The following is a 13,828-nucleotide window of genomic DNA, read 5'->3' as shown; positions in this document are numbered from 1 at the left end:
TCTATCTTTGGGCCAGGCTTTGTGTCAAGTCCTATCTGCCATTCAGAGGGGTCATTTAAAAATCATAGTTTTATATGTACCTATGTACATATATATATATATGTACACGTATTTATATACATGTATAGGTATAGATTTTAATTAATGTATTATTTATATACAGTAAAATTCACACATTTTAATTGTATAGTTTGATGAATTGTAACAACCACCACAATCAAGATAGAGAACTTATAGAGCTTGTATAGCTCTTCATCTCCCCTTCCCAAATGAGCTGGCACCTCCCTCCATCTCTCTGCTTATGTTCACTTTTCAGTACCTTCAGGTCATTGCTTTTTGTATATATCCAGAATTTATGGTGGTTTTCTGCATGGGGAGCCAAATCGTTTGGTAGGGTCTTAGGTAGTCAGACCCAGTGGTAAAATTTTCAGTTGCTTTTTTTTGTTTTGTTATTGTTGTTGAAAATATACACAGCAAATACAGCAAAACATAGACCAATTCAGCAGTTTCTGCATTAACAAAAAAGGTAAAAAAAAGGACTTCTATTCCACAATAGTTAGAGAAAGTTTATGTCTTCAAGTTTGGTTTATAATTGATTCATGAATATGTACATAGTCAAAATCAAATGGCCTGTGTACCCTATATTTACGTGGCATTATTAGTTCATTGTCTAATTTGTTATTATGCTGCCAGCAGTGATACAGAAGTAGCAGTATATTTTTATTTCAAGTAAAACAAAATAAAGTAGGTTGAACAGTACATTTTGGAAGCTGAGCTGAATGAATGGGTGTATATTCAGTCAAGCAAGTTTGCAACATATGTAATACAATTAACCAAAATCAAACCCATTGCCTTCGGCTCAGTTCTGACTCATAGCAACCCTACAGGACAGAGTAGAGCTGCCCCATAGGGTTTCCACAGAGTGGCTGGTGGATTGGAATTGCCGACCTTTTGGTTAGCAGCCTGAGCTCTTAATCACTGAGCCACCAGGCTCCAGTGTAATACAATTAGGTAAGTAAAAAGACTGAAATTATAACTGAGTGTATAAGTACAATATCTAGAGTTAAAATGCAATATAAAGAATAACTAGACTAGAGAAAATTATATTTAAGAGGACTTTTGTTGGTATTCAAATAAACATTTTACCAAATCACACATACCTGAGATGTTTTACTTTTGGTGCTACAAACTCAGTTGGGGGTCTAGACATTAAAGAACAATTAATAAAACAATAGATCAAATAACAAAATATAATAAATCTGTTAAGACCAAAATGTATTATTTTCCTGCATTAGACCAATAGAAGATTCCGTGGCTAGGTTTTCCTGCTCTCCAGTGAGAAGTGTTTGAAAATTATCTATAGCATCATTTTAACGACTGAATTAGAATTAATTGTGTATCAGTTGCATCCTCTTATTCAATAAGCTTTAGCCTAAACTTGCCACATCTCTTCACATATTAGACACTTCTGCTACCTTAGATTCTTAAAATCTTATAAGGTAGAACGGTTTAGACGTACTGAAGTAATGATCAGTACCTGCTCTCAAAGAGCTTACAACCCAGTAGGAAGGATAAAATGGGCAGACATCAGCCACTGTACCTGGAATACAAGACAGGATATTGTAAGCACTCTTAAGAAAAATACCCCTCCCCCTTCAGGAAAAAAAGAGTGGGGCAGGGGCTTCTCATATGCTAGAGAGATCTGTTTTGTTGAAGGAATCAAAAAAAGCTTTATGAAGGGTGGTGCCTTTAGGGTGGTGGTGTTGTGTGCCACTTAACCATTGCACCACCAGGGCTCCTTAGCCTTTAGGGTAGGCCTTGAAAACTGATTAATATTTTAGAGTAATTTTGATATGTTGTTGTTAGATGCTGTCGAGTCAATTTCAACTCACAGTGACCTCATGTGACAGAGTAGAGCTGCTCCATATGGTTTCCTAGGCTGTTATCTTTACAGGAGGAGCCCTGGTGGCACAGTTGGTTAAGTGCTTGGCTGCTAACTGAAAGGTCAGTGGTTTGAACCCACCAGCCGCTCTGAGGGAGAAAGATGTGGCAGTCTGCCTCCATAAAGATTACAGCCTTGGAAACCTTCTGGGCAGTTCTGCTCTGTCCTTTAGGCTTGCTATGAGTCAGAATCGACCCAACAGCAACGGGTTTCAGGAGCAGATCGCCAGGTCTTTTCTCCCCTGGAGCCATTAGTGAGTAGTGAGTTCAAACTGCTAACCTTTCCAACAGCTAACTGAAAGGTTAGCAGCCGAGTGCTTAACCATTGCGCCACCGGGGCTACCACTGTACTGTGTAAAAGGGGATATTTCTGTTTTCCTCTTAAACCTTGGTAACAAAGTTTGAATAAACCCTTCACACTTCAGATGTTGCCTCACTTTCCCAAATCGATTCCCCTCTCCAAAAGATTCCTTCCCTGCATTTTAACAACCATTTTCACAAATCTTAATTTCTTTTTCAGTGTCTGAACCAGTGGTTTTCAAACTCAAAACTCTTGTTCAAAAGAAAGCTCACTTGGAACCCCAGTATGTACAACACATGAGCAAGGGCTGAAGAAATTTCTGGTTGAGTCAGGGGCATAGAGCTCAGAACCCTCCTCCTCCTTTGCCTGAACAGCGCTTTTCCCACCCCCTCCCTTCTCTCTCCCAGGGCTCTGCAGAACACGGTTTAGTTTTAACTCCTGTTCTTAATTTTCCTTATTACAGAACTCATTTAAAAACAGTCCTCTCAGAGGTTTAAAAAGCAAACCCTCACCAGGTTGCTCCTGTGTTTGTTAAAAGACCTACTTAACCACCTGCTCACAACCTATGTCGTGAGGTGCCTGGTGAAACCATGGCAACCTGCACTATAGGACAGGAACAGTATAAAGCTGGGGACCTTTTTCTGAAATAAAAAGGTTCCTTACCTGAGAAACTTTTCTGGCCCAAAAAAAAAAAAAAAAAAATCGGCAGCTTGTGGGGTCTGCTGTGTATTGTGTTACTTTTCCATTTCTGAGTTAATGAGTATGACTTTTTAAGGGAGATCATCTTTCATGTTTTGCATCAAATGAGTCTCGTGTGAATAGATCACTTAAGTAAACAATGCTCTGTTTGGATTATATTTTTGGAGTCTCTTTCTGGGTTCATCGGTTTGACTCTCGGATTGGCGTGAGGGCAGATGTTAAGAGTGGGTCCCTGACTATGGAGTATCTTTGAGGCAGAATGAACCTAAAAAGTTCTGCAGATAGTGGAGTAAATGAAATACCTTTCTATAGTCTTTCCACTCCCACAGCCACAGAAAAAAGAAATTACCTTTGGTGTTAACAGGACTGCCAAATGGATCTGACTCTTCAATTACTCCATAAATTACAGCTGACCTTTGAAATAGAATCCTCTCAACATCTGTTCAGTATTACAAGATGTGATGCCAAGGAACTCAGGACTGAAGGATTCTTAAGAAAGAAAAAACAGGAGAGATGATACAGCAGACAGTCATTTGGACGTCTTTTCATCAGAGGGAATCCATTTTCAGCAGCTTTCTGGAAAAATTTCTGGTTACCAGGATTGCCACCCTGAGTGTTGGCCAGCATTGTTCTAAGGTGTTACCAAACTGCCAAGTTCCATTTTCTGTGGAAAAGGGAGTAGAGGTATAAAGAAGACAGTGTCTTAGTGATCTTTTTGTTACAAAAAAGAAAATTCTCTGAGCCAGCTTAAGTCTTCCCCCTCTCCAAAACAAAAAAAAAAAAGTTGCCATTGAGTTGATTCCAACTCATAGCAACCCTATAGGACAGAGTAGAACTGACCCATAATGTTTCCAAGGCTGTAATGTTTGGGGAACCAGACTGCCATATCTTTCCCCTGCAGAGCCGCTGGTGGGTTTGAACTGCCGACCTTTCGGTTAGCAGCTGAGTGGTTAACCACTGTGCCACCAGGGCTCCTCAGCCCCAAAATAGAGGACTGTATTTTAAGTATTTATGCATGTGTAGTGGGCCCTATGTTCAGAGCTCACCAGGGTTTGGGGCCAAGTCTGGAAAATCTGTGAGAATCAAGGCAAAGTCTGTATTTAGGCGTCTGTCCATGTCTGTGTTGATCTGTTTCCCCCTCTTGCCAGGGACTGACCCGCCTTTCTATATACGTTTACTTGGTTCTTCATTCTCTACAGAGTGGCATTCTTTCTCCCAAGCACATGCTGCAGTATCGCCACACAGCCTTGGAGCTGGGTTACATCCCCACCTCAGGATCACCACCTCTCCTAGGCTCCCACTTAAAAACTCCCAAATAAGAGAATCTGATTGACCTACCTCAAATCTGGTGGGCCTTCTGGGTTAATCATCTGTCAAACAAGAGTGGTGGGTAGAAGCAGATGGGAAGCGCTTTATATTGCAAACATGGCTGCTTGTCAGAACTTATTCCTGGAGATGGAGTACAGCTCTTTGAAATGGGGTGTTGGCTAGGCAGATACAGGAAAGTTACCTACTCCATAGAGAATTCCGGGTTAGGAAGCATTTGCCTCTTGAGGCCTCTCCCTGTGAATTTCCTATGCTGGATATGGAGTCTCCACTGTGGTACACAAAGAGCCGGTGTGCTGTCAGACAGGTCTCCCCTCAGCCTCCCTACACAGCCCCTTCCTTTGGCTGTGGCTTCTTCTCTGGTAATGTCCTTTTAGTGCTCTTCATTCAGAGAGTCATGGGACTCTTGTTTCAGTCCCAGAGACTATACTTCTCGTCAGCCTCATCTATCAAAATGAGATTTTCAGTTACTGGCATTTCAGAGAAGGTTTGTTGGATTGAACCTGCCTCCTCTTCTTTTAGCTCTTGTCACCACCACCCCCTGTTCCCACATCCAAGGCAGCAAGGACCTTCCCTGACACATGCCAGAGAGATATGTGATGTTCTAGAACCAGATGCCAAAATGAGCTAGTTGTGCATCCCTATACGGATGTAGCTTGGTTTATTTCTATGCCTTGACACGCACACGCGCACACACACTCTCCCCCTCCCCCTTCCTCTCTCTCTCTCTCTAGGGTAGATTTAAACCCCAGAGAACTAGCCTTTTAAAGGTCAGATCTTGCTTTCAGCTGAAAGGAATGAGGAGGGAGAACACCTATCTTTTTACCTACCAAGGATTCCAGTGAATTAGTCACCTCTTCCTTAAGCTGGCAGCAGCTGGACTCCTCCTTTCCTTCAGCTCTATCAGGCTCAGGGAAAACTCATCAAAAAACCATTATATCAGGAAAGGCCTAGAAATAATTTCCATTTGAGAAGGACTAGTCACAGCTTGCCCTCCTTGTGAGCGCTGGCTATAAGTTGGACCACTGAATTCAAAAAAGCAGTGCAGCAGACACCCCTCTGCCAGACCTCTCATACACTACCCCACCCTTGGTATTTCTAGACAGAGGTTACTGGGATCCGCCATACTGCAGTTCAACCAGCAGTTAATTTTAGTGCTCAAACAGTAATCACAGGAACCATTTCAATAGACTGTTCCTTGAACAGTACCCAGAACTGGCAGAGGAGAAGGTGAAGATGGAAAAGGAACACCTTTGAGTTCTTGGGTCCAGTTCCAGATTCCATCCACTTCTGCTCTTCCCTCAAGCAAAGAGACTAACCTATGGGTGGAAGCACAAAAGCAACAACCATTTGACCTTGTGTATGTATCACAACGCATTTTGCTTCAGTTTTCTCATGTGTCAGAGGAAGTTGTTGTGAGCATTAAATGAGGTTGTGTTGTGAAGCTCTTGCCTGGGACATGGTAAGCCCTCAGTAGTAATGTATGTTAGCTCTTGTTCTTTGTCAAGTATCTACTATGTGCCAAGCCCTGTGGTCCTGCAAAGCAGATCTTGTTAGCTCCATTTGAAGAGGTTGGGTCTCAGAGAGGTGAAGTCACATGCCCAAGGTGAACGGGTGTGTGAGGGTACCAGAAACAAACCAGGTCTGCCTGACTACAAAACCCAGGCTGTGGCTGTGGTTTCGAGAGTAAACAGTGTGTGAGCAGACATCCTTCTGTGTAAATGGGCCTAGAGCCATGAGGGTAAACAACTCCCTGCTCCACTTGGTTCAGGGTAATTCATATCCACTGAGTAAACAGACCATTCTGGGCAAGAATTCCTTTGTGTCAACTTGCCTGTTCTAGGAATTCTCAGTATACACACTGGAGCCCAACCAAAAAGTCATCATGAGGTTGGTCTTTCTTAAGACCCATCCCAAGGGGCTTAGTTAATAAAAAACTGAAGGGACCTTCTAGGAAGTAGTTTTGCCCAGGGGACTCTCCCTTGGTATCTTCTAAAGAATGAGATTTTAGAACGGATCTGACACACCTCAGAGTCCCCATGTTTCTAGGGAGTTAGGGAGCCCAGTTACGCCACCTTGTAGGCTCACTGAATTGATAGCCATCCTCCCCACCCTTAGCCTGAATTAGATGTCCTTTCTGTGTTCTCATAGTACCTGTGCAACCAGTGTTAGAACAACTTGTCACATTGTTTTTGCTATTCCCTTGCCTTTCTTCCCACCAGATTGAGAGCAAAATGCTACATCCTATTCACCTTGTTACCATGAGTCAGAATCAACTCAACGTTTTTCATTGCTGTTGCTGTTTTATTTACCTTGTAGTCCCTGAACTTACCACAGTTCCTGGAACAACAACAATAACCCCGATGTTATCATACTCGGCATTTATTGGGCACTTACTGTATGCCTTTTTGAAATACTGTTATGATCCTTACTTAATTTAAAGATGAGGAAACTGAGGCACAACGAGGTTAGTTTACTTCCAGTTTCACAAAACCACAAGAGGTAGAGCTGGATATGAACCCAGGCAGTCTAATTCCAGAGTCATGCTTTTAACCAGTACTCCAATATCTCCATGTAGTAGATGCTCAATTAATATTTGTTAAGTGGATACATGTATGGATGTAACTGCTGTGTTTTAAGAAACATGAAATGACCTGTGACAGTCTTACATCTTCGCAACAGTGAGCTGTAACGGTGCTTTTCCATACTTTCTGCTTTTATTATCCTGCAAGTTGTGTTTGAGAACATATTTTAGAGAAATGCAAATGCAAGTTCTTGGCTGTCCCATTGATGATCGTCACTTCTTGGGCAAGTTAGTTTTCCTTTCTTAGGCTCATTTTCCTCAACTGGAAAATAGATATAATAATAGTGTCTACCACATATAGAAAACTTAGAATTAAGGGGAATAATATAAGTAATGGGCTTCAGTTCTTGGAATACAGTACTTATTCAATAAATGTAAGCAGGTATTTTTATTATTGTCACTATTATCATAAACAACTTGTTAAAACTTTATAATCAAGAGCATTGCTTCCTACCAATGGACAAGGAGTTTTAAGCCAGGGTAAGTGAGTTCTAAGTGACATTGCTATAGCCTGACATCTAAGGTCACCAGACTCACGACAGAAGTTTTTTGACCCATGAATTTCAGAGGCCTGCAAAGCATTCCAGAGTTAATGGTCCCTTCATCCAATATCCATCTTGTCCTGTAGCATTCAGGAAACCTGGGCAGGGAGGGGACTGGGGGATGTACATGTTAGTACCAGCCATCTAAGTGAGCAATGGGTTCAAAGGCCAAGTGGACAGCTGGATAACAAGGGCTGTTAGGCGAGAACAAGGAGACTGAATACCTGACAGCTAATATGAGTTACCATTTATTGTTCACTTGGCATTGAGCTTGGGACACACTAGAGGCTCATTCATTCATTCAGTAACATTCATTGAGTCAGGCACTATTCTGGACCCAGAGGATCAGTAATGACCAAAACAGATCAAGTCCTAGATACTCAGGTCCTTTTCTACTATGCATCATTTTTATTAACAGAGTCATCACACAATGTACAATGTAGATGTTTTCATTCCCATTTTACAGATGAGGGAGCTGAGGCTCAAAGAAGTTAAATACTTTGCCCAAGGCCTCATAGTTGGAAAATGGTGAAGCTGGGATTTAATCCAGGTCTTTCTGATGCTAAATTTCATTCTTTAACCACAACATGAGATTGCTTGTCAAGGAAATAGCAATGCTGGAATCCAGGGGATAGGGTGTGGTAGTGGTGGTAGTATTTGTTTATTCAGAAACTATCTAAATACCTGTCATTGTGTCATAGCAATAATCGTGATCATAAATTTGCAAAACGCAAGAAGCTCTGGTTATGGCTTGTAGTCTTGAGCTGAGTTTATCATTTTACTGCTTACAATTGAAATTGTACTCGGGCTGCTCTAACAAAGAGAAGGACTTTTCTGCTTTGGCTGATAAGCAGGTAGAAGCTATGAAATTCCAGTGCTTTGTTCATAGCAAGTGTGCTTGGTAGCTCCTGGGTACCCTCCAGCGCCTGGACAACACCAGTGGGCACCATGCCCATTGTGATGCTCTCCACACCCAGGGAGTTGGTGAACAAACTTCGGTGGCTTTGGGCAGAAAGAGTGAAATGCTGTGGATGATGGGGCACAGAGCCAGTGGGCTGCTACTGACCCATTTGCTTAGGCCTCTCGCATGCCTGTTCTCCATGGGATGGGAAGGAAGTTTGAGTGGCAGCATAGAAAATTCCACTGCAGAGGGGAAGAGGGGAGACCAGTTGGGACATAATAAGCCCAAAAATAATGCTCAGTCCAGGTCTGGATCTTGGTGGCCTTATTTTGTTTCCAGGGGATGCCATTGTTTCTAAGCATCATAGCCACTATTAGGCTGTACAAGTCTACTCATGCAGTCTGTCGATTCAGAAGCTATTCCATTACACTCTGGTCCCATCGACATACCATCACAGTACAAGGGCATTGCAGTCAGGTGGGAAGGACACCATAGTGGAACTTCAGGACACCCAGATTCTGACGCTAGCTCTGCCCTAGCTGGCAGTGGAACCTCGCCTGGGCTTTTCCTTCCTCACCCATAAATAGAAGGGGGTAGAACTGGATGTTTCCTAAGACCCCCTTCAGCCTTAAAATTATGAGTTTGTTATCTGATTTTTGCAGCCTGATATTGTCTTTTTATTTGTATGACCTTTATTTAAAACCACAAGTTCTGCCCCTTAAGCGTAGTATTCTTTCTATTGCCCCAGTGCCCATAGTGTTGGCACTTAATGTTTCATAACTGTTTGTTAAATTAATGAATGAATGAAACCACTGTTAGCATGTTGGTGTAGCTTCCAGACTTTGGGTCTCTGTGTTTCAGTGTGGGTTGCTAGGAGGATTGAGGGAACTGGAATACAGCATTTGAATGGTACGAGCACATAAAGATCCATTTCTAACTATTGTCGTTGTAATTCTATTCCTTGTGTTCTACACATATAGGTAGCATTGTACAGAAGTTTTATAACCAGCTTTTTCCTCATTTAATAATAAAGATTTTTCCATGTCGCTAATATTCTCATTTAATTTTAACGGCTACATCCTATTCTATCGTAGGGTTTATAGTTGTTTATTTAACCAATCCCTTACTCTTACACATTAAGTTCATCCAAGTTTTCCATATTAGAAACAACTTATCTCAATATTCTAATTTAGTTTTAAAAAGAACACATATTGTTTTTGTAATAGGAAAAAGTTTTCAATAAAAAAAATGCCCATCCCTGCCTGTTTAAGCTAAAACTGTCGAGAAGAGTGTCTAGGAAAGTGGCAGGGCAGTGCCTGAGTGCACACTGGCCTTGGAGTCCCACATGAAAACAGAGACAGTGATCACCATTAGTTATGCTCTTGTTGAATGAGAGAGAAGCAGTTTCCCTAAATCCAAAGCATCGCATTGTCCTTTTCCCCTCTTGAACAGGACTAGGAGAAGATGTGGGGCCAGGTCGTATGGGAAGAGGACCCAGCCGGAGATCAGAGGCCTGGGCTTGAAGCGCCCCTCTGCTGTCTGGCCTTAGACCTTGGTTGATTTTGTTATGAATGAATTATTAATACTGCTTGGTTGATATTTCTGTGAATGAGAATATTATTATTGTGTGCCTTTTCATCACATTTTTGGTCGATGGAAGTGGGGGAGGTTGTGAGCATAAAATGAAATAGGTGCAAGATTCATTTGAAGCCGTAAAATAATTATACAGAAATAAGTTACTGTGAATATAGGGTCACTAGTTCTTTGTGTACTATTAGTCTCTGGAACTGTGGCCTGGAATGTATCTAGAGTTAACGGTGGTTTTGAGAAAATCCTTACCTCACACACCACCATTTAAAAGGGAGCAAAAGCAATAATTCAATCCTCTACTATTTTCATGCTTTTTTTTTTTAATCCTTGCCAGATGTAGCCTGGCCGTGAGCCCAGAGGGTGAGCCCTTTTTGATAGAGGTAGTTTTGTTATTGTCTCCCTTCTAGACAAAGAATTCTTGAAGGAGAAGGAGAAGCTAGAAATGGAGTTGGCAGCAGTGCGGACTGCGAGTGAGGACCAGCGGAGGCACATTGAGATCCTCGACCAGGCTCTGAGCAATGCCCAGGCCAAGGTCATCAAACTGGAAGAAGAGGTGAGACCAGGCTCCGGTGGGCAGAGGCAGAGCCCATGGTGCCTTCATTCTGTTTTCCTAACCCTGCTACCTTAACCAGAGCCAATTCCGAGGAGCTGAGAGGTAGGGAGGGATGTGGGAAACCTCCCAAATAAAAATTAATAAAAACAGAGTTCATCCAACCTAGAACCAGGCAAAGTATGAAAGGCACATGTGAATACCATCAGCAAAGAGCTTACTTTTAGCCTAAAACCCAGCCTACAGCCCATTGGTTGGTGAGTGTCCAGGGCTGGAAATAAATGGAAGGATGGAAACCACTGGTGCCTGTACAACAAAGAGACTAAAAATTGTTCAGAATAGTTTAATTGCTCTGTCTTTGGGCTCTTGATTGCATAGAAAATGGCAAAGGTCTGATGGGGATTGCAATGGGGTTGGCATTCGGCAGACCTGGGTCCGATTTCCAGAAGTTGACTCAGCTATGCAGAGACCCCCTTCCCCAATCCAGGAAATTTTGCTCCTGCTCAAACATTATGAGTTTAGTAGTTTCTGATGAAATCAACCCTTTAAATTAAGTTTTTCGAGGTAGACCATTCCTTTAAGCCTGACCGTGAAATTAGAACGATCATTTCTGAGGCCCAATATAGGGGATTCAGGCTGCAGGCACCATGGCAGAAAAGGAGAAGTCTAACTGAGTAGACACCTTCCAGCTTCCTGTAGCGACAGGCAGGCACCCCTGTGTTGTAGTAGGGGGCTGGCCTGAGCAGGGTCCATTGTGGAAAGTAGAAGCTCAAAGTCTGAAAGAGACTTAAATGGGATAATCTATATAAGGTACTTAGCTTGGTGCTTGGCATACAGAAAACACTATTGTTAATAATCTAATTGTTGTTGAAAAAAAAGTCTGTCCCTTCAGACAGTATCTCCTGATACTGGGAAACTAGAATGTGTCAGTAAACTTCAAGGATAAAACAGTTAAAGGGAAAGACTGTTAAGCAAATGCGATCCTTGTCCATTTGAAGGCTGTTAAACCCCGTAAGTAATGGGTAGAAGCTAAAATTTTAATAGTAGGATGAGGGTCTGAGCAATAGCCCTGGAGTATCTTTCTTTTTATGACTAAGGAACTCATTAAAGAGGAAACATTCACCACAGACAGCGACCTTAACCCCTTAAGGACGGATGGCCTGCTTTGGGGAAGGGCGGCCAGGACTGTTTGTTATCATCATCACTGAAATCATTTATTGAGGCTCCAGCTCCATGTGGAGTGAAGAAAAATTAAAATTTTTAAAAAGTCTTTTAGTTTTAAGGATTCTTTTAAAGTAAAAGTTAGTTGTGAGCTCCTTGAAGATAGGTTCTTTTTAATCAGCATTATGGATTTACCTATGATGATTTCTTGGCATTAGACTTACATAAAATCTTTCTTTGTTGAATGTAGCCTTTCCAAAATGTCTCTCATATATCTGGCTTCCAGTGTCACTCCTTGCACTTACTGAGGTTTCTTTTGAAGGGTCTTAGTTCAGTGCTTACCATAATTTACCATGGTGGCTAAGAGCTTGGGCTCCAGGGCCAGGCTGCTGTAAATTAGAACCCTGGCTCCATGACTTTCAGCTGTGTGACCTTAACCTTTTCAGTCCTCACCTTTCTTATCTCTAAAATGGAGATAATAAAGGACTTTACCTCTTACTGTTACTGGGAGGATTGATTGAGATAATACAACTAAAGCACAATGTTTGGCATGGCAGTGCTCCGCAAATATTGACTGATGTTGTTATTGCTAATCATCCTCACCATTGTATACTCCTTGCTAGACTTAAAGCGGATAAACTGCTGAATGAGACAAATCCATGCCTTCAAGGATCTTGCAGTTGAGTAGAGATATTAATCCATTAATTTAGCAAATACTTAATTGAGTGCCTACTGGATGCCAGGCACTATTCCAGGCATTGGGGGCTCAGCAGGGAACAAAAGAGACAATCTCGCAGTGTTCATGTTCTAATGGATGCACACCCAGAAAACTAATGCAGTGCAGAACATGCTAAGTGGTGGATGAATGTGCTGTAAAATATTTGATCAGAGGAGACCTCTAGCACAGTGACCTGTACCTAGTAGGTCTCAAATGTCCATTACATTGAACTGCATAGTCAAAAGCACAATGACTAAAAGGACAGATGAAAACTGATCCCAAGAGCAGGTTTAGAAAAGGCTGTAAAGGCACTGTCCCTCCTTGAAAGGTGACCAGAAGTGCCTCTGTTTCATTCCAGTGGCATCAGATAGGATGTAGACGCAGCTCATGGCGGTGCTGCCTGCCAAGTCAGAAACCTCACATAGCAGCAACCTCTTAAATCACTAGCATGTATCAACGTGCCCGTGTAACCATGGGTTGAACTCAGGATCTGAGTCACTTGCAAGGCATCTGCCCAACCAGGTGCAGAACGGCAGGAAATAGCATCCGGTGTCTCCTCACTCAGGACCAGATCATGTAAATGCCCCAGCCTGAGTTTTTGGCAAGCCAATTCCCAGAAAGGTGGAAATATGCCCAGGATTTATGAACATGGGCCAAACTCCGAATTGGAAGAAAACAAAGTCTGCAGGTAAAAGTTTGAAATCACTGGTCACAACCGTAAATTCTTACCTGATAGGACATTTACACAAATCATTTTAACCTTGATTTCCCTTTTTACAGTTATTGCGCTGTTGGAGTGTTCATTGTTTCTTCCTGTTTCTTCAACTAGGCTGTCAGTTACTCATCTGTAAAGTGCTCTGAAATCTTTGGGGGAAATTACTCCATAAATATCTATAATAAGAATTTTATACTTATTCACACATACACAAATGGATATATATGCATAATTTCTCCATCATAATAGTAATTTATACTTCGTATAGAAAATTTGAAGAATACAGAAAAGCATAATGATAGGAAATTACTATGCTGCCACATAGAAAATCACAGTTAATGCTTTAAGTATTTCTGGTCTTTTTTATGAGTATATATTTACACAGTTGTGATAATATTGTATATAATCTTTGATTCTGAGTTTTTATTTAACATTATAGAGTAAACATTTCTTCATGATATTAAGAACTCTTCATTAGCTGTATTTCCAAAACCTGAAAATGTTCTAATTATGAAGCAGTAACCAAGCATTGACCTCAGCGCTATATGAAACAAATTAACAAAAGTGGGTGCCCTCATAGGTGTTAAATTCCGAGCATCCCAGGCATTGTAACTGATGGCCTTTTTCTAAATCTTTTTTGTCCCAACACACCTGACATACAGGAGTAGGATGGGTGTGTGCCTATGTAGATTCAACCAGAACCTGCAGTTAATCTGCCCCCACCTCCACTGGTCAAAGCTCTATGCTCATTGTACTTTAGATGAAGGTTTACAGAACAAACTAGCTTCTCATTAAACAAT

General features: G+C 41.7%; 1 protein-coding gene across 1 annotated transcript in view; it reads left to right on the top strand.

Moving 5' to 3' along the window:
- The window catches only part of AMOTL1 (angiomotin like 1), a 127,581-nt gene that overhangs the window by 91,707 nt on the left and 22,046 nt on the right, over positions 1-13,828 (top strand). Inside the window, exon 7 of the mRNA XM_023739832.1 lies at positions 10,292-10,437. Coding sequence (XP_023595600.1) covers positions 10,292-10,437 — 146 coding nt within the window. The remainder of the gene's footprint in view (positions 1-10,291; positions 10,438-13,828) is intronic.

This window comes from Trichechus manatus, unplaced genomic scaffold (genome assembly GCF_000243295.1).
Source record: "Trichechus manatus latirostris isolate Lorelei unplaced genomic scaffold, TriManLat1.0 scaffold00141, whole genome shotgun sequence".
NCBI lineage: Eukaryota > Metazoa > Chordata > Mammalia > Sirenia > Trichechidae > Trichechus > Trichechus manatus.
The sequence above is the reverse complement of the archived record's forward strand: the minus strand, read 5'-3'. Positions and strand labels throughout refer to the sequence as shown.